Source organism: Channa argus, chromosome 15 (assembly GCF_033026475.1).
Source record: "Channa argus isolate prfri chromosome 15, Channa argus male v1.0, whole genome shotgun sequence".
NCBI lineage: Eukaryota > Metazoa > Chordata > Actinopteri > Anabantiformes > Channidae > Channa > Channa argus.
In genome coordinates, this window is record NC_090211.1 from 18516808 (window position 1) to 18535376 (window position 18569).

The window sequence follows — 18569 nt, forward strand, 5'->3', positions numbered from 1 at the left end:
GCACAACGTTCTTCCAATATATTACAAAAAGAGAGGGGGTATAAATAAAGACTTTCAGCAGCTGAGCCACCTATACTTAGCACTGCTGACTCAAGCTGAGAGTGAGAGAGCAGTAGGCCAAGCGAGAGAAAGGAAAGGTCTAATTTAGTCAACAAGTGTATTGGATTGAACCCAATATCATATTAAAGGGATTCATCATTGTTGCTGTGATGTCACCGGTTTCCTCCGTATTTTATTTCAAAAGTTAGTTAAATGCATATACAAAGGTGAATCATAATGAAAAAAAAACAATGCACAGTCATCACAATTAACTCTTAAAAATGTAAAAATCCCCCAATATTCCTAATGTCATATAATGCAGACACAAATGGATACAGATTGAGAATAGGAAAACATCACGATAGTATTTAGAAAGAATAGCATTTAAATGGCAGTTTCTACACATATTTCCAGTGGAAGGCACATCCATGTCAAATGTGACTTCTTGTCCGCGGGTTAGTTTAGGTTTGCATTTTCTTCCTGTTAGCTCTCTCATTTAAATAAATTGGTCCTTTATAAGATACAAAAACAAGCAGCAGAGCTTTAAGTGCCTGGCTCTCTCTCTCTCTCACAAACACACACACAAACACATACAGACACACAGACACACACACTTTCCTAGTCACGAAAGGGGTACAGTACCTATTCTTAATGTTGCTTACTTTAAAGGTATAACGTATGTTCCATAGCCTACAATAATCCTATATTACATGAAATTGTATTTCCAGATTACAGTCAGTTGAATTCTCTTTCTTTAGAGGCAATGGTCAAGAAATGGAAGTCTCTGTGTGTGTGTGTTTGCTCCAGTAAACCCAGACTAAAGGCTTCACCCAGTTGAGGTTGAGAGCTTACTCCAGCCCACCTCCTCATACACGGCTGTAATGCCACAGTAAACTGTTGCCAGGAGTTTGGTCCACGCTCCGGCCACTTCTGGTGTTACGACCTGCGGGAACTCCTCTCCCAGGACTTCCAGAATCACACCGCCCAGGATCTGAGTCAGACACAAACAAATGAAGTGCTTTATTAGGACACTTTGAATTGCCATCAAAGCACCCATCCAAAAAATTGTATGATGTGTTATGTGCACTGATTTGCTAAGATGAACAGCCAATCAGAGTAGTCTCATCCCCTGACAGGCAAACACAGACGGACGCCAAACAAGCTGCCAACCGACACCAAGCAGGTTATTCCCAGCTCTAAAATCCAAGTGGGACTTGTGACATCATTTAAACTGTGGTGTTTGTCTTCCTTGCAGCTTTAACAAATATATCTTTGTTATATGATAAATACATGGATGTTTAGAGCTAAAGTGTGTGTCACTTTTGTATTCACATGTTACCTTGAAGTACACAGGCTCCACCTTGTGTCGGAGTGCATGGGCCTTGCCCACCACCTGAAGCACAGAGGCCACCTTGTCTGCATTATCGAGGCTCTCCACCAGTGTATTGATGGCATTCATGATTCGGTGAGCATGTTTTCTGAGCTGGGTGCTCCGCGCCAGCTCCTCCGGCTCCTCGATATGCTTGAACTGGCTGAAGAACTGTTTGGATGAGGGGAAGTTGACAAACAGCCTGCAAAGAGGAGCGCTGGAGTTAAAAGAGAGCATGAGTATGAACAGCTGCTAATCGCATCGCCCTTTTGCCCTTTGCTCCATCCTGCAAAGTTCTTTTTTGTCGCTGACAAGATACGATAAGTAAACATTAGCACTGACATGACAAGCACTGCTTATGTCACCCTTAAAGGTTGGCTTCGAACAATTACACTGTGTCATGTGTATTCTTATATGTAAAAAATAGATTGAAGAAAACATTCCAACAACAACAGGTACTGAACAGGTACTTTTACATAGTTATTGTAAATTAGTTCTTTTTCAATTAAATGGGTCAGTCTTACATGAACTAAGTCTCCATCATTAATGTCTCCTAAAACTGCTAAAGTCTATGGATGCTGAGAAGTCTACGTAGCTGGTACAAATGTTCCTTCATCATCACAATTAACAAAAATATATGAAAAGAAATTTATAGTAATGTTATGAAAAGTATATCATTCTTCAAGGTCTACCAGATTTCTTATTTCGCTGCCATGTAAAGCTTCTGATATGCGGCTATAGTCTTTGTTCCACTTTATGAACAGCTTAATTGTATGTTGCAAACATACACCCCCCAAACATCAGCGGGTTTCCAACATGTACATCTAGATGGAAGCAACGGATTCCTTTTTTTAAGATTTTATCTACAGGAACTGTATTGTCTTCCAAAGGCTCATGAAAGAGGCTAAACCTTGTAACCATTCATTAACATGCTGACATGAAAGGGTACCTCAAGTGTATCTATGAGACATCACGGACTTTGACAGCATCCATATTTGAAGCCCCGAGGCTCATGCCACAGCTTGTTTCTTAGGAGTTGCATATTCAAGTTGAATAAGCTTAAAAAGATAAAGTCAGTGATGCTATTGAAAAAATCTTAATTGATTTTACGCCATATCCGTATGATGGTTTACAGTGTATAAGTTGGTGTTGTGATTTCAAATTCATACAAAATGTAATCACTAGTTTTGCTGTGATTACTTAATTAACTGCACTGAGCAAAAACAAAGGGATGTTTGGGTTCTTTAATTCACTCTTAACATTCCAAAAACATGTCATACTGAATAAATATTGCATTATCAGATAAGTTTCTCCTGAAGGAGAAACTGTTTCGTTGCTGTTTATAGTCTTGGCTTTGACAAAGGCATGTACGGGTTTGTTAATCATTTCACTGTATTGTCTTCAAGCTTCAATCCTTTAGCAAATAAGCTTCTAAATTTTTTGTAAATGTAGTTGCATTTACTATATAATATTTATTCTTTTGTGAAAACGTTTTGAAGCTGTGAACTCATAATTCGCATAATACACCAGACATTTTTTCTCAGGATTCAGATATTCGCATAGGTTCTCCCCTGTGAATCCGTTGGCTCAGGTATCTGACTTCTTACTAGACTGTCAGGTGTCTGACCAGTTCTGACTAGACTGTGGTTCCTGAGCCCAGGTTCTGGCATGATTTCACAAGTTCTAACAAAACATGAAGTGTGCGAGATGGAAAAGAAGAGTGTCACTACATACTCAGGTAACCATGAGCACAACTGATGCCTTCCTTTTCCTTTACTGTTACGGTTGTAATTAATACTGCACAAATCACATTTTTTATCCCTGTTTGACCCTTAGAGGTATCACAGAGAATGAACAAAGAAGAACCTGAAAACTAAACCGCTCCCACAGTCTGGGAAGAAAGCCAATGCATCTGGTTACCGGTGTCCCGTCTCCTTGTGTCTCGACAACCACTGACACAAATATAAAACAAATGTTTTTCCTGTTAAGTTATAAACATATGGCTAGATATTGGAGTTCTGCTTATCAGTTTAAATGGCTGAAAAGGGAGGAGGGTTGAAGGTCAAGTTTTAATCTGTCAGATCTGGGTGGATCTCCTCTTCAAATGCTGGAGCATAGTCTTCATAGTTTTGCTCCAAAATAAACAGTTTTTGTTTGATCTCTCTCTTTTGTAAGTGCATGACCTGCGGTTGCATATAAATAGCCTTATTAGTATTTTATGAGTTCATTGTACTCTAAATCCTTTCTTTTCTATTCTTCAAGACTAACTGGAAAGCTGACTTTTGACTTCTAATTTCAGAGTCAGACTGTCATAATGTGATACTTCTCATCTTCTCTTTTACCCAAAGGACATTAGGCTTCATAGTTAACTCAGGGGTTCAGCTAAGGAACTGACCAAGTCAAATGGGAATTTACCACGGTCATGCTTATTATAATTCCTGAAATTCCTCAACAGCATATGGTCCTTGCGAAGTAAAGCGGAAAATAAAGGGGTAACTCAGTGAAATTCATTAAGTTTCAATGTATTTCCAAAAGAAAGAAATTACAGTTAAATGAATATGTTGCTTTGTCTTCTAACAAAGTATAATGAAAAACATTTTTTTTTTATTTAATATACATTCAACTAGTACGAATATTCCTTCATCATCAGTGGTAACAAAAATGGTCAAGGAGTGTATAAAGAGAAAGATGTAGCGATATAAGGAAAGTTATAATTGTAAGTTATCACTGGAAAAGTTTGCAAACCCTCCAGGTACATAACTTTAAAAAACAGGTGTCTGATCTTTACAAATACTGTCCGCGCTTAATCAGTGGCACCAGGTGTGTTAAACTGAGCGTGAACATTCTATTCGCAAACGGATAGATCTCCAGGGGCAGTGTCAAGCAGTTTACTGAGAGCAACAAATACAATGGGATCAGGAAAACAGCTTTAAGAAGGACCTGAATATGAAATTGGTTAACATTCTTTTTATACACCCCTTGACTATTTTTTTGTTACTGATGCGAGGAAACATTTGTAGTTGAATGTTCATAAAACATTATGTTGATTAAAAAAAAAAAAAAAAGATATCCTTGTTTTATTCTATAAGCATTTCAAAATAAGGGAATGCAAAGTTTTGTACTCCACTGTATTTTTTAACTGGAGCTGCTATAGTAAATCCTCCTGCTCAGTGATGTGAAAAAATGCAATAGTTAACAGTTGTGATTGCACGTGTTCTATACAGGTGAAATGCTAACCTCCCTCTGAGCTTTCAGCTTCTGCAATCATAAAGGATTATAAAGGTGTGTTATGTCATGCAGTGAATCTCATCGTATGTGTAAGGGCATCGCGCCAACATTTTCTGATTCCACGGTTGCATGTTGGAACTCCTCCTTTTTATTATGTCCGGTGCAAACGACACTGTGATAGATAACGCTGTCATATGTTTCTATTTCAAAGAAAAGGTCTGACTGCTTGTGATGTTGTCGTGCTGTGATATGTTGCCTGACTCTCTAGGAATTCAAAACATGACCTGCCCTGTGAGGGAGGGAGTCCTCAATGCGCCAAAGATGTGTGATGGATTCTTTGCCTCAACTATTTCATAAACAGGTTTAAGAAAAAAAAAAAAGAAGGAGAGGTGAGATTACCACACGCAGAAATATGACTTGCTGTGCTCGTTTCGACAAATTGGAAACTTGGAAATTATACAAGTTTCGTACTAGAGATGTAAAAACACCAAGCGTTAATTTGACGTCTGTGTTTTCAGCAAATATAATATTAAGAGGAACCTTACCAATTAAAGTTAACCAATTAAAACTGCAGAGATGAGGATAAAATGGATAACGAGAAATAACATGCAGTTGTGTCACAGGCAACTGTTGCCCAGTATATATAGAAACAACAAGCTTGATAAGTAAATGGCTACAAACAGGAAAATAATATGACTTTCCCACTTTAATCACACACAGCCCTCTATTTTTTTAGCTTTCAAGCATTGATTTTTGTGTCAGAATACATTTGTGTCTTCCTAAGTCTGTGTTCAACCTGAATTCAAACATAAAGACAGGGGACTCACTGAGAGAGAAAATTACCTGACTAGTATGGCCACCCCAACGTCGTCACAGTTCTCGTAGACTTTTGGCCACGAGTCCTGGATCATCATCCTCTCCTTCTCAGTCAGTGGGCTTGGTCGCTCCAGGTGGTCCTCCTCTCCCTCTCCCTGCATCCTCTCCATCTGAGAACACAGTTGTGCAGAGCTGAGCACGTGCAGAAGGCAAGGCTGATGAGAGTAACCCCCCCCCCCACCACCACCACCAAAATAAACACAATTTTTCTACCTTTTCACTATCTTTCTTGGTGAGAGGAAAAGAAAATCCTGCTCCCTGTTTTGCCTTTTCTCAGTGAGAACCTTTGCTCTCCACCACTGAATCTTCGCTGAGTGAGAGTGAGTGAAGAACAGGCTGAAAAAAAAAAAAAAACCCACAAGAAACACACGCAACGAATGAGGAGGAGCCTCTGTACTCTCTCTGTTGCACTCTCCTCTCCCTTCCTCTCTCTCTCTCTCTGCCCACCTCACCTTTGTGGTCGGTTTTTGATGAAAACATCATGAGACAGGACGTAAATCCCTAATAAGAAAGTCAGATTTGTATTACGTGTAGTAATGGATGGATGCATTGTCAGATTGTGTGACCTTTTCTTCCAGAGTCACCTTTTCTGAATATCTACAGTTGGAGATTAACTTCTAATGATATTGAATTTCTCACAAAGCCCCGCAGACTGGAAATTAAAAACTGTGTCACTGTGTGATTCTTTCAAGAATATACCAATTTTTACACCTGCTTTTTCTTTTTGTTACATTTTTTTTTTATACTTTAGCATTTTCATCATATGCACGTGTCCATAAGAGACCCACTGGGCATTCACCTAAATGCAGAGGCACTGTAACAAAGAAATCATATGAATGAGCGTTCAAGTTTCATAATGTGCTGCACCTACCACTCAGGGATCTGTGAGCATAGAGGGAGTAAAAAGAAAAACATGATTGAGGGGAAATTTACTGCTTTTCATTGGGAGTACAAAGTCTACACCCACACACCCATGTTAAACATTGAAAGTGCTTGAAAGTATACCATTAAAAGAACTGTGCTTAAGGTTGACACATATATTTCCTCGATTTTTATGTCTTAAATTTCTTCGCTAAATAAACTTTTAAAGCGGCTTTAACAGCCAGAGTCTGCTACAGTAAAGTTATAGCAACTTCAATCAATCAATTTCTGAAAAATGCTATAACCTAATTTAAGGTAACTACTACTCAAATCCTTCTCAGATACTACATATAAAATATAATGCAATCAGTGTTCATGCATTAAAATGCTCATAGCACATGTTTATGACTGTCAAACTGAATCATTGAGGATTATGTAGGAGAGATTAGCTTTTTACCAGAAGATCAGATCCGTACGACTTGGTCAATGATTGTAGATCAACATGCTTCGCAGGTTCCTACAGATACTTTGTGTTCCGCTCTTCACACCCACATTTGTGAGCTGAGACTCCACTTCATAAGAATAATGTCATACCTTCGACCCACCCTCCCCAGAAAAACAAATATATATGTGTGTCACATTTAATGGCATAACTTAACTCAGAGAAGTACGGAGTAGTGACATCTAGTGGACGGTTGGAGTAATAAACTTTTCACTGTACCATTACCAATAAAATATTTGAAGGCAAAATAATCCCATGTAATCCATCTCCTAAATTTCATGTAATTATGTTTTCTCAGTAATTTTGATTCTTAAAACATGTGCTTTCATCGGATTTACAAAGTGTTTTGTGTAAGACTCATGAAGACAGATAAGTACATTTGCTCAAGTGCTGTGGTCTGGTATTAACTTTGTTGTTGTACCAGTAATTTCATTTTATGCTATAATACTATGCTATATTACACTTTCTACTGTATGTTTACCAAACAAATTGTAATAATATGTGATTGCGGGCTTTAGATTGTTCTATTATAGTCATACATATATGCAAAATATCAAAGTAAAGCAATTTTGTGTGCTTTAAAACAATAGTTTGGTACAAGCATAAACTTTGGAATAGGTCCAGCTGATAATTTGCATGTGTGAGCTGGACAAACTAGCTCAGACTAAAATAAAACTATATTATGCAACTTAAGTGCTGGCATCTGCAAAGCATATTAAGAAATCATTGACATTCTCTGATTGGTTGAAAGAGTGAGCCTCCCTCAAAAACATTTAAATCATCTTCGCATTTAAATCACCATGCTGTTCTGCGAGTCTGACTCTTGAGACAGCACCTCTCCAAGTTAAGATACATTGCGGAACATGTCTGTAATTTAAAACCTACATATTGTACATCCTCCTGGGAGTTTCTCTTTCTTTTGATTTATTTAATTCAGGCTGCTTCGTCACATATTAGCTCTACAGGAACTATGGACTGTGGAACTGCTCCTCGATCATGGCTTTTAAAGGTCACTATAAACAAGGGAGATGTTGACAGCAATCAAAAACTATTTAGCTGTTCACACGGGGGCGTGACTATTATTGGTTACAATAACAGTCATTTTAGTTAATAAGTAATTATTTTAGATTACGTCAGAATAATGCATCTCTGATGTCTGATAATATTCTGCCTATAATTTACTTTATTCAAAAAGATGACTGCTTGCATGAAGAGAAGAGTATTTCTTGAAGGCTACTAATGCCACTACTGTCATATTACGTGTTTTACATAAAGAAAACATAAGTTGTGGTACGAGCTTTGAAGAACCTCAATCAGAAGGTTTTTCCCCACAGTGGAACGTCACAGACTGACTTAAAAGGCTTCCGTAGGTCGCTGTGCAACAGCGCTTTGCTTGGTCAACATCAGTGCTACGTTAGTAACCGGTATTAGGCGTTTGTCCACGAAGTCTGACGGTTCGGTGTAAAAACGAAAAACATGGATCACGGCGTTTTGTAAAGCGTGTAGTTGCAAAGTGTGCGTTGCACGTTGTAGGTCGCCGCTTGGAAATTAGCTCACGTAGCAAGCTAGCGCGCCCGAGGCCAGCTAGCGCGTTAGCTAACGTCATAGGTAAATCCACAACAAACGCAGTGGCCAGTGGAGAAAAGGTGCGTGAGAGCTAATCCACCACGACCCCCACGATGAATGTTGCTAAAAGTGGATATCGCGTCTTCTCCGCAAACTCGTCCGCGGCCTGCACCGAGTTGGCCAAGAAGATAACAGAGTAAGGACAATGTTTGCTGTTCGCCTTTTAAAAGTAACGGGACTGTCGTCACACACCTAACGTCACGAGCGTGCACTAACACACCTCAAACTATACATATTGGAGACTTTAAAGCCTATTGTAGCATAGCAATATTACTTACAACAACAATAATAATACTACTACTAATAATAAAATGTGACAGTGACCACTACTAACAGTAGAAAAGTCACGCGAACGTAAGTTGATATCATGTAATGTGACTACGATCATCGCAGAGTTCTGCAACATCGAAATCGTTGTCGTCTATTACATAAAGCAGATAGATTTATTTTTGTTTTTTTTAAAGAAGCTTGCACGAACTAACAAAACATTCTTCAAAATGAGTGGGGGGGCTCAAATAAAAATTGTTGCATGACAAAACATTGGAAAGAAGTTGCTTGGAATCAAAACAGAGCTTGATTAGAAAATAAATCCAGATTTAAAAAAAGATGAAACCAAAATTGAAATGAAATGTGCTTGTTGGTTCACAGGCGACTGGGGGTTGAACTGGGCAAGTCTGTGGTCTTTCAGGAATCTAACAGAGGTGAGCAAATCGCATGTGATGAGTTTTTAAAGCGTCTATTCTTTTCCTAAGTGAACATGTTAGACATTTAGCACAAAATGTTTTCAACGAATTCATGGACTTGGACTGTATATCGTACACGTCTGTTACTTAGACCAAAATACTTAAAGCACCCATGAATGGCATCACATCACTCCTTACAACAATGTACCACATGTAATACATGGTAATATATTCCCTAGTCTATAGACCGAACTTTGTCAGTATTAGTATTTAGCTCTGTGACGTGTTTGTGCGGTGAACGTGTTGAAATAGTTATGATAACTTTAAAATTTGAAATTGTGCACAAGTACACCGCTTCTATAAATGAACAGATTGTTTTCTTCTTTGTACAGAGACAAGAGTGGATGTAAAAGAATCTGTTCGTGGACAAACTATCTTTATTATCCAGACCATACCAAGGTGAATAAAGAAAGACACATGCCATCCGCACCATACATTTTAAACAGATCATACCATAACACTAGAACTAAATTAAGTTTGCAGTGTGTAATTTTCTGTTTTTCTTTCCCCTGCCAGAGATGTCAACACAGCTATCATGGAGCTTCTGGTTATGGCTTATGCTCTCAAGACCTCTTGTGCAAAGAACATCATTGGAGTTATTCCTTATTTCCCCTACAGCAAGCAGTGCAAGATGAGAAAGAGGGGCTCAATAGTGTGCAAGCTGCTAGCTTCAATGTTAGCTAAAGCAGGTAGAAACAACAAACTCCACATTAAGTTTGTTAACAGTCTCGTCATTGCTCATGAAGTATTTGCATTTTGGGATCCCTTTTTATTTTATAATGGCCTAATTTGTGCATTATTGATCTGTTTTTTACCTCAAAGGATTGACCCACATAATCACCATGGACTTGCATCAGAAGGAGATCCAAGGCTTCTTCAGCTTTCCGGTGGATAACCTGCGTGCCTCCCCTTTTTTGATTCAGTACATCCAAGAAGAGGTGACCGTCCCGCTGAATGTCTTCTCTTTGTGTGTGTTCAGTACTAAATCAGTCAAACCACTAACTCTAAGCCTAATAGAAGCAATAACACATGTTTTCCTTCCTCCTGTCAGATTCCTAATTACAGAAATGCAATAATTGTGGCAAAGTCCCCAGCAGCAGCTAAGAGGTAACTAATGGAAAGAAAAACACGTATTTCATTACATTTTAATCAGCTTATGCAAAAAAAAAATACAAATATTAAACTGTGCCTGAAATATTCAAACGCTTAAATTAGTTTTATGTACATGTGATTTGCAGTATTTGTGGCTAAATATGTGTGCAGAAAAAGTTGTAGTTGTGCCGTTAAATATGTAATTTGTATGATTTGGAGAGGAATAACAAAGTTTGTATCTCATCTATTTTACCTCTGAATTCTGGCTTTTCTTAATTTTTATTTTTTATTTTTTCAGAGCTCAGTCCTATGCAGAGCGCCTGCGTTTGGGTCTGGCTGTAATTCACGGGGAGGCTCAGTGTGCAGAGTCTGACATGGCCGATGGACGGCACTCCCCACCATGTGTACGCAACACCACAGGACACACAGGCCTAGAGCTTCCTCGTAAGAATAACAGTCTGAGTAGAGCACTTTGTTTGCATATTCTGCATAGTAGGTTAAATGTGTGATAGATTTAACTGAACAGATATCATATTGGCGTTTATTGTTTTGTCCGGCCAGAGTTTACACACCAATGTCAAATTCGAATTATATCTTGTTGCTTCTGCTAGATTAGTTCTTAAATGCAGTGAATTCATAATATAAAAGTTAATACAGCTTGGATTTCTGCTAACCTTTTTGGTCCCAGTGACTCTGCCCCTTTCTCACTCATATCATCGACCACACTAAAGAAATGGACTTTTGTTTTTTACTGCATGTTTTATCTACAGAAACACTACTTCTACTTATGCTGCATCTATAGCAAACTGAAACTCCAAGCTTACAAAGAGTGATGCATTGAATAATCCTAGAATCATAGTCGCTAATCTGTTTCTAGGCAAAAAAAACTCGCTTCTAAAATCATTTTTTTGGTAAGAAATCCTACAAATTATTTGCAGTGTTATTTTATAAAGTGGTCATATTTAACGGTTCAGTCTGAGAAAATATCAAATGACTGTGTCATTGGCAAATGACTCCAAAGTATTTGCTTAAAGTATTTTCTTTATTATTTGCGGAAAAAATCTCTTCAATTCTTACATGTTTCTATTCTTATCCTTGACTTAGAAAATCCTCCCACAGATCAGTGATACTGAAATTGTCTTGACCACAACAGTAGTTTTATTTTACCTGCTTTTTAACGAAATAACACAAAGTGACATCTTTTGGTTTTTATCAGCCTTAGCAAGAGGATTTTCAAAGTCTTAGCATCTTGTTTTTGTCACGTCAAATACCTGTGCATTTGTGTTAATGTGGTGTCTATTTGTTGGTAATAGCAGGCAAACAACAAGCTCCGTTCCCTGGCATAGAGCTTCCAAGTACGACTGTAAATTTAATTTACATCTGACTATGAAATGATTCCTCTTCAAATGGTTCCACGATTTGTGCATGTGTAGACAAAGGGTTTGTGTTGCATCTTGTGAAAACACAGTCTGGATTAAGGCGGAAGAGATTGTGAAAAATGTACAAAGTGAAACCTGCAGTACCCAGACAATTTGCATTGACAAACCTCATTCAGGCCCAGTCATCTACAGTTTGCTGCATATTTTTATGCTGTTTGCATGGCATGTTTGATGTGAAATAGACAGCTCTCCTGTTTCCTGCACCTAAGATTCCAGACAGCTAGTTCTACAAGATGGTCAAACCCCTCTCTGTTTTGATGTGTTCTCATTTTCTTTTCTTTGTTCGAATCAAACCAGAACCATGTTGAACGTATGGGTTATGGCTGTCATTTTTGTTGTTTTTTCACTTAAATATCTGGACTCATCTTGCCAATCAACACTTGGTGCACCCACATTTAACCTGCTCTTTGAAACCTGATTAACATTTGGTCACTACCGCATGTGCTGATGGTAATGAAGCTTTGCCTTTTTTTTTTTTTTTTTAACTTAATATCCATTGAATGCAACCTAACAAGAGAAATTGTCGCTACATTTAAACATACATCCACACAGCTCAAATGAACCAGCTTTATGGTTGAGGTTTAGGGAATGTAGTGCCAACCTGTTTTGAACATTTGCAAATAAAACCCATTGCGTTTTCTTTTCATCCTATCACAGCATAATGTTGATTGATGAGTTTAGGTGAAAAGTTTGAAACAAACAAAGTTATCTGAACAGACATTTGTCCGGTTGCCTTGTTGCAGTATCTCATCAACATGTGACGCTAACAATATGGCTTTTGCTGTTGTAGAAGACTGAATGTGACACTTCCAGGTTTTCTAATGCTGTGGGACTCATGGTATTCAGCAAGGCATGCTCCTCCTTTTCCTGCTTCTTTGTACTTTTTCCTTCCCAATCGGCTTTTCTGATTGTTTACCAGTGGGATTTTTTCCTTGAAACTCTTTGAATGACTACGTTTACATGTGCAATAATACTCAAAACGCAGCTGTTAAAATTGGGTTACTTCACTGGTTATGTGCATTATTTGCATGTGCACATTTCAAATATGTCACAAGGTTGAGGCACTTCCATCTTATTCTCAACATGCTGTCATGTTTATACAGATTTCTACCCCATGTTGAGACTGTTAATCACCTCGGGCAGATTGAAAAGTTGCACTTTAGCAACTGAAATTACACAGCTCCTGGATGTTTACAGTTTGTCAGAAGTAATTGGCGCAGCTTATAGTCTGGGGGTGGAAAAATTGCAATTATAGATGTGCAGCATAGATCCCATAGTGTTATGATGAACAGCAACTTGGTTTAAACATACTGGTAATGACAAATCTGCCCGTTCTGAATAATTGATTTGGATCATTATTGTTGATTTTGGCTCTAATAATGCAGCTGCTGCATCTCCTGCGATTGGTATGTGGGATGTAATCTGGTTATTGTCCATGTAAAAGTAGCCAGTGGCAGCAGTGATGTTCGACTGAAGACTGACCCCAGAACATTTGCAAGTGTCTATGAAGAAACCCCTTATCCGTGCTTGTCAGCCACTGTTGTGCCATGTGATAAAAGACTGTCTGGTGCATAATGGTTCATATGTAGACTGCTGCCATGTGCCTGCCACAGCCCAGGCCTGAGGTTGTGTGTGTGTGTGTCCAGGCAGTTATTTATTGATTGGGTATCCTGGGCAGAAAAGCCTGTCGTTTGGTTTTTGCATGGCATGCGCTGTCCTAAGTAAAACATTTGAGCTTTGTCTCTGGGGGTAGATGGGGTAGAATGGGGGAACATTCACTGATCACCATTTTAAATTGAACCCAGCATTGTCTGAATCAGAATTTCTACAACTCATTTGGAGTGCATTAACCAATAATGACCTCACTATCTGCAAGGTAGAATTTCTCTCATTTGCAAAACATTTTCTGAACCCACTTTACCCAATCTACTGAGATATTGTGTTCAATAGGTGAAAAGCAGTACACATAACAGCATGGACGTGTGTATGGAAGGTAACCAATTCTGATTTCCTTTTCAGTAATGATGGCCAAGGAGAAACCTCCTATTACTGTAGTTGGAGATGTGGGAGGGAGAATTGCCATCATTGTGGTAAGATCCTGAAGACATTATTGAAGTATTGCTCAATGCAGTTAATTAAATTTGCTACTACTTTCAATTGTGTATATATGTATGAAAATTAGGTATTAAAGCTATAAGTTAGTTGGAAGTTGATTATTTGCACTTTTCATACCTTAATGTGAGCTCATAAAATTTAAAATAAATAACACGTACACACAATATGATGATTTGTAAGGCAAAAAATAGGCTAGTGTAGCATTTCCTAGTATCCCATGATTCTCCCCTGGGGTCACAGTGGTTGCCCTTCAGCAAATATTACATATATGAAATGTTGAATGGTTTTTGCCTTTATGCTAGACGCCAAAATTAAGTGGGGAAAAAAGCTAACTAGGGTGTCAAGTGTTGTCCACAGGTTTTCTTTTGTCTTCTAGGATGACATTATAGACGATGTGGGAGATTTTGTTGCAGCTGCAGAGATTCTGAAAGAAAGAGGAGCCTATAAAATTTATATCATGGCCACACACGGTTTACTGTCTGCAGATGCCCCACGTCTGATTGATGAATCGGCCATTGATGAGGTGAGCGCGCTTCAACTATGTTTTCAGGTCTCATGTTAGGAAGAGTAGTTTCGAACATCTTCACTGGCAGAACATCAAAATACGCTTTATTCGTACATTTATTTATGTATTTCCCTCTACTGGAAAACGTTTTAATTGTTAAGTATGAATTAGTTATTAGTAAAACAAGGGAAAATCATTATATCATGTTATATCATATATTGTTTTATATACAGTGCTCAGCATAAATGAGTACACCCCTTTTGAAAAGTAAGATTTTATTCGATATTGAGTTTTATTGAACGTGTTTAACTTCTAACGTGTTATGAGCCAATCAGGGTTTCCTCTGTTTTTGTTTATATTGTGTAAGGTTAGTTTTTAGAAGCGTATGTATAAGCGTAGTGATGATGTCATCAATGATGTCATGCAGTATAACTGCCTTTGACGTTTGCCATTGAAGTTTACCTTTCAAGTTAGTTGTCGTAGGAACAGTGTTTTTTTGAACGTTTGTGGCAACAGAGGTTGTTCAACTCAGCCTTTGAAAGGAGCTGACGGAAAGAACGGGCTACAAGTTAGTGTGAGCGCAACAAGGTCGAAGTGAAAGGTTCAGTGTGTAGCTGTGGAGGCACACGGCTTCTTACCTCGTTCGGTGGAATTGAATTGTGAACGTGTTGTGAAATTACTATTTACTATTATCGGCTAAGTTGAGAAACGTGGAATTCAATAAATGTCCAGTGTTCTTCATACAACGATCTCTGGAGTTGCTAATTGTTGGCCCCACCGGACACGAGTGAGATCGCCCCCACAACATTAAAGTAAGGTTAATACTATAATTCGGATTAAAAGATCTCCAGTGTTACTCAAATGAGTAAATGCAAAAAATGAATTCACCCCACAAAACAAATGACTACATCTAGTATTTTGTACCTCCATGATTTTTGAGGACCGCACCACATCTTCTAGCCATGGACTAAACAAGGAGGTGACATACTGCAACATCTATCTTTTTACATTCTTCAAGAGCGACTAAATGGAGAGTGATGCTCAGCTTGTCCCTTCAAAATTCCCCATAGGTGTTTGTTTGGGTTCAGATCAGGAGTCATATTTGTCCACTGAACCATTTTACCCTGTTCTTCATAAATGTTCTTCATAAATGCAACATTGGCCATAGATGTGTGTTTTGGATCATTGTCGGAAAAGTGCACGACAACCGAGGGCACAGAGTGATGGAAGCACCTTCTCTTTTAATATAGGGCAGTACATCTACTGAATTTATGATGCCATCAAGGCATCATGAACTCAATAGATGGCTTCCTTCGTGGACGACACCCATGCATGCTGTTACTCTGCAGTATACACCGTATTGTGTCACGGGAAACAGTCACCCCAGTTTGGCTTACTACTTCTTTAGCTAACTGCAGTGAACTTGCATGGTGATTTTCTTCAACCCTTCTCAGAAGAAGAAGCTCCTGTAAAGGTGTTAACTTGTGGACGGCCTGGACGTCTCTGAGATGGTTGCAGTTCCATCTTTGTTAAATTTTTGCATCACTTTTGCTAAAGTGTTCCGACTGATATGTATGTTATGTATTGTAATATTTCACCACCATGAATTTTAAAGCCATTTTAGATATTGCATTGTAAAAATATTTATGTTTGTCTGTACAAAAATCTACATGTGATGCAAAGAAGGCACAGGTAAACGGTGTTAAATCCATCTCACATCATCTCTTTTTCTTTTATTTGCTAGTTGTGATAAAATAATAGTGACATGTGTTGATGACCAAAGGTGACTTGTTCTGCAGAGTTCGGTATTGACACCTTGGTTGTATAACATATATATATATAAAATCCATCTTTGAACCATCCTGATGAGCTGCGGTTTGTAATGTTTACTGATGACATAAATTACTTTTGGTGAGAGAATGATTTGGAGCTGCTTTTGCAGTAAAAACAGAAGGACAGCAGTAAAAAATTAAAATAATAGGTTGATAAGAGTAAGTTGTTATTGAATATAGCTAAATTAAAATATATGTTTATTGTGTGAAATGTAAAAAGTTAGGCTTTTAGCAATGTGGAAGTAAATCATACACTGAGCTGGAAACTACAACTAAATTGTCTTAAAACAAAAATAACAAAGTATGTTGCGATATTATTTAGAACTACACATTTCGAATTAGAAGATTCGAAGATTAGAAGAACAAGACTGATTCTGTTTTCTTTGGCTCGTCAGGTGGTGGTGACCAACACAGTCCCTCATGAAGTACAGAAGCTGCAGTGTCCCAAAATAAAAACTGTGGATGTAAGCATGATTCTGGCTGAGGCTATCCGCCGCATTCACAACGGAGAGTCCATGGCTTACTTGTTCCGCAACATCACTGTGGATGACTAGAGTGTGTCCAACGCAGGTGCACTTTTTTTTTTTTCTTTCCCCAGTGCAGTGAAAACAAGTTGATGTATTGTGTACTTCAGGATTAAATGCATACTAGTTAATTTAAAGAGTTTAAATTTGAGAAGGACCCAAAGTTATTCCTCGTATTATTAAAAGTTGTAAAAATGGATTTGTCTGCTGTGTGTAGAAATGCATCTCATGTTAGAATGATAAAACAGAAAACAAAGCATTTTGAGCTTTGATGCATTCATTTATGGAGTCTTGTCTTGCTCCTCTCATTGGTTTCCAAAGCTGAACAAAATATATATATTTAATAATATTTAATTTACAATGACTACTAATGACTAATAACCAAGCTTTCTCTGCAAAGATGAAGAGAAACTTTGTGCTTTTGAAATAATTTTCCCAACGCTCTTGCTGGCCCTTAGGATCAGGGCTTTCATGCACTGAGATTACATTGCATTGTTCGGGAGTTGTTACCAACTACATAGACAAGCCTAGACCCAACCTTTCTGCACAAACTATATTTTTATGCAGCTTTATTTGCACCAACTGGGGGTGTTTGGTAAATATTCTATGTGGGAGAGGACAGTTCTGGAAATTTGCAGAAATAACTCTGCTGTCATTTTATATTGTATTTATGGTCTAACTTAATTATAACAACTTACCCATAGTATTATCTCGCCAAAATGATGTTTTGGGGTTTATTTTCGGCGCTATTTAGAAACGTACGTCAGATTCCAGTGAAGGTTGAAGGATTTGTGGTGTTCACAGCATTGGTTTAGTTTTTGCCTGAAAGAGCTAAAAAAAAATCCACAGTGTAATTTAGTAAAAGTATTTAAATGCTTTTAAAGCAAAATTCAACCCACTCTAAGAGTGAGTCTGAATACTTTTGACTTGAATTGTATGTTATGGTTGAACTGGTCTTTTACATATGGATGATGATGACTGTTATCTGACAGTAGCAGCACTTTGCATTTGAACTATATACTGTATGCAACTAAAAGGAGGACCATTTGGGTTTCTTCATATTTTGGAGTGACATTAAAATTCTGCTGGTTTGTCATCGGGTGGGTACATGCTACTTATCTAACACCAATCAGCCACAACATTAAAGTATAGATTTTTAATCTGGTCCCCATATGAACACCAATGCCGGTTTTACTTTAATCATTCTTTCTGCTAATTCTGATCACCATTTACAAAAAAAGAGGTTCTTTGTATATAAATGTTGGTGCAAAACTGTTTTTCTGAGGAAAATAAAAGGCTGCAACTTTCCAAATGAGTGAGTGAGTATCGTCAATCTGCAGCCTCTTACTACAAAATACTCTTTGTGCTACTATCCTTCCATTGCAACTTGATAGGTAAACACTGTCCAGAGAAACTCAAAGAGGGACTACGACAATAAAAGACTTTAACTTTGATTAGATAAAAACAGAATGAATAAGCCACTTATAATATGTAGGTATACCCTAACTTTCCACTTTATTAGGTACACCAGTAGAATTGCGCCTTAATGCAAATGTCAAATAAGTCAATCACATGGCAGCAACTCAGTGCATTTAGGCAGGCAGACATGGCCAAGACAATCTGGCCACAGTATTTTACAAGCTACTCCTGCCATTGTGGTTATGCAGCCAAAGATCTGCAGGAACCATGTGGTGGTGTACCTTGTTGAACTTATGCTACGCAGAATTAAGGCATTTTTGAAGGCGAATAGCGATCTAACCTGCTACTAGCAAGGAGTGTAAATCTAAGTAAACTTATGCCCAGAGCAAGTACTGTGGA

At 38.1% G+C, this 18569-nt stretch overlaps 2 protein-coding genes across 4 annotated transcripts in view; one reads left to right on the forward strand and one right to left on the reverse strand.

Annotated features, from left to right (window-relative positions):
• Positions 1-198: 198 nt before the first annotated feature.
• Positions 199-6990, reverse strand: LOC137099268 (cytoglobin-1-like). 2 transcript variants are annotated; one of them, XM_067475889.1, is made up of 5 exons: positions 6831-6984; positions 5726-5848; positions 5480-5622; positions 1379-1610; positions 199-1030 (listed from the first exon to the last, which is right to left on the reverse strand). In XM_067475889.1, the coding sequence occupies exons 3-5, from the start codon at positions 5620-5622 to the stop codon at positions 866-868; spliced, it is 540 nt and encodes a 179-aa protein (XP_067331990.1). In that variant the 5' UTR covers positions 5726-5848; positions 6831-6984; the 3' UTR covers positions 199-865. The 2 variants fall into 2 exon arrangements, with proteins under 2 accessions (XP_067331990.1, XP_067331991.1); XM_067475890.1 differs by lacking the exon at positions 5726-5848 and having other exon boundaries at positions 6831-6990.
• A 1143-nt stretch (positions 6991-8133) lies between these two features.
• LOC137099267 (phosphoribosyl pyrophosphate synthase-associated protein 1) overlaps positions 8134-18569 on the forward strand; it is an 11113-nt gene continuing 677 nt past the window's right edge. The window contains exons 1-11 of one of the 2 annotated variants that reach the window (XM_067475887.1): positions 8134-8637; positions 9150-9202; positions 9577-9643; positions 9761-9933; positions 10067-10182; positions 10296-10351; positions 10635-10780; positions 11650-11691; positions 13795-13865; positions 14267-14413; positions 16623-18569. The exon at positions 16623-18569 is cut by the window's right edge and continues 677 nt beyond it. In XM_067475887.1, the coding sequence (XP_067331988.1) occupies positions 8555-8637; positions 9150-9202; positions 9577-9643; positions 9761-9933; positions 10067-10182; positions 10296-10351; positions 10635-10780; positions 11650-11691; positions 13795-13865; positions 14267-14413; positions 16623-16781 (1113 nt within the window). In that variant the 5' untranslated portion in view covers positions 8134-8554 and the 3' untranslated portion in view covers positions 16782-18569. The remainder of the gene's footprint in view (positions 8638-9149; positions 9203-9576; positions 9644-9760; positions 9934-10066; positions 10183-10295; positions 10352-10634; positions 10781-11649; positions 11692-13794; positions 13866-14266; positions 14414-16622) is intronic. The other variant, XM_067475888.1, reaches the window with a different exon arrangement.

Excerpts from the sequence above, each read along its gene's own strand:
- LOC137099268 (XM_067475890.1), bottom strand. The coding sequence starts at position 5,622 with ATGGAGAGGATGCAGGGAGAGGGAGAGGAGGACCACCTGGAGCGACCA. Across the intron at positions 1,611-5,479 it reads GGGGTGGCCATACTAGTCAG|GCTGTTTGTCAACTTCCCCT; the intron begins GTAATTTTCTCT and ends TCCTCTTTGCAG. Across the intron at positions 1,031-1,378 it reads TGGAGCCTGTGTACTTCAAG|ATCCTGGGCGGTGTGATTCT; the intron begins GTAACATGTGAA and ends TGTCTGACTCAG.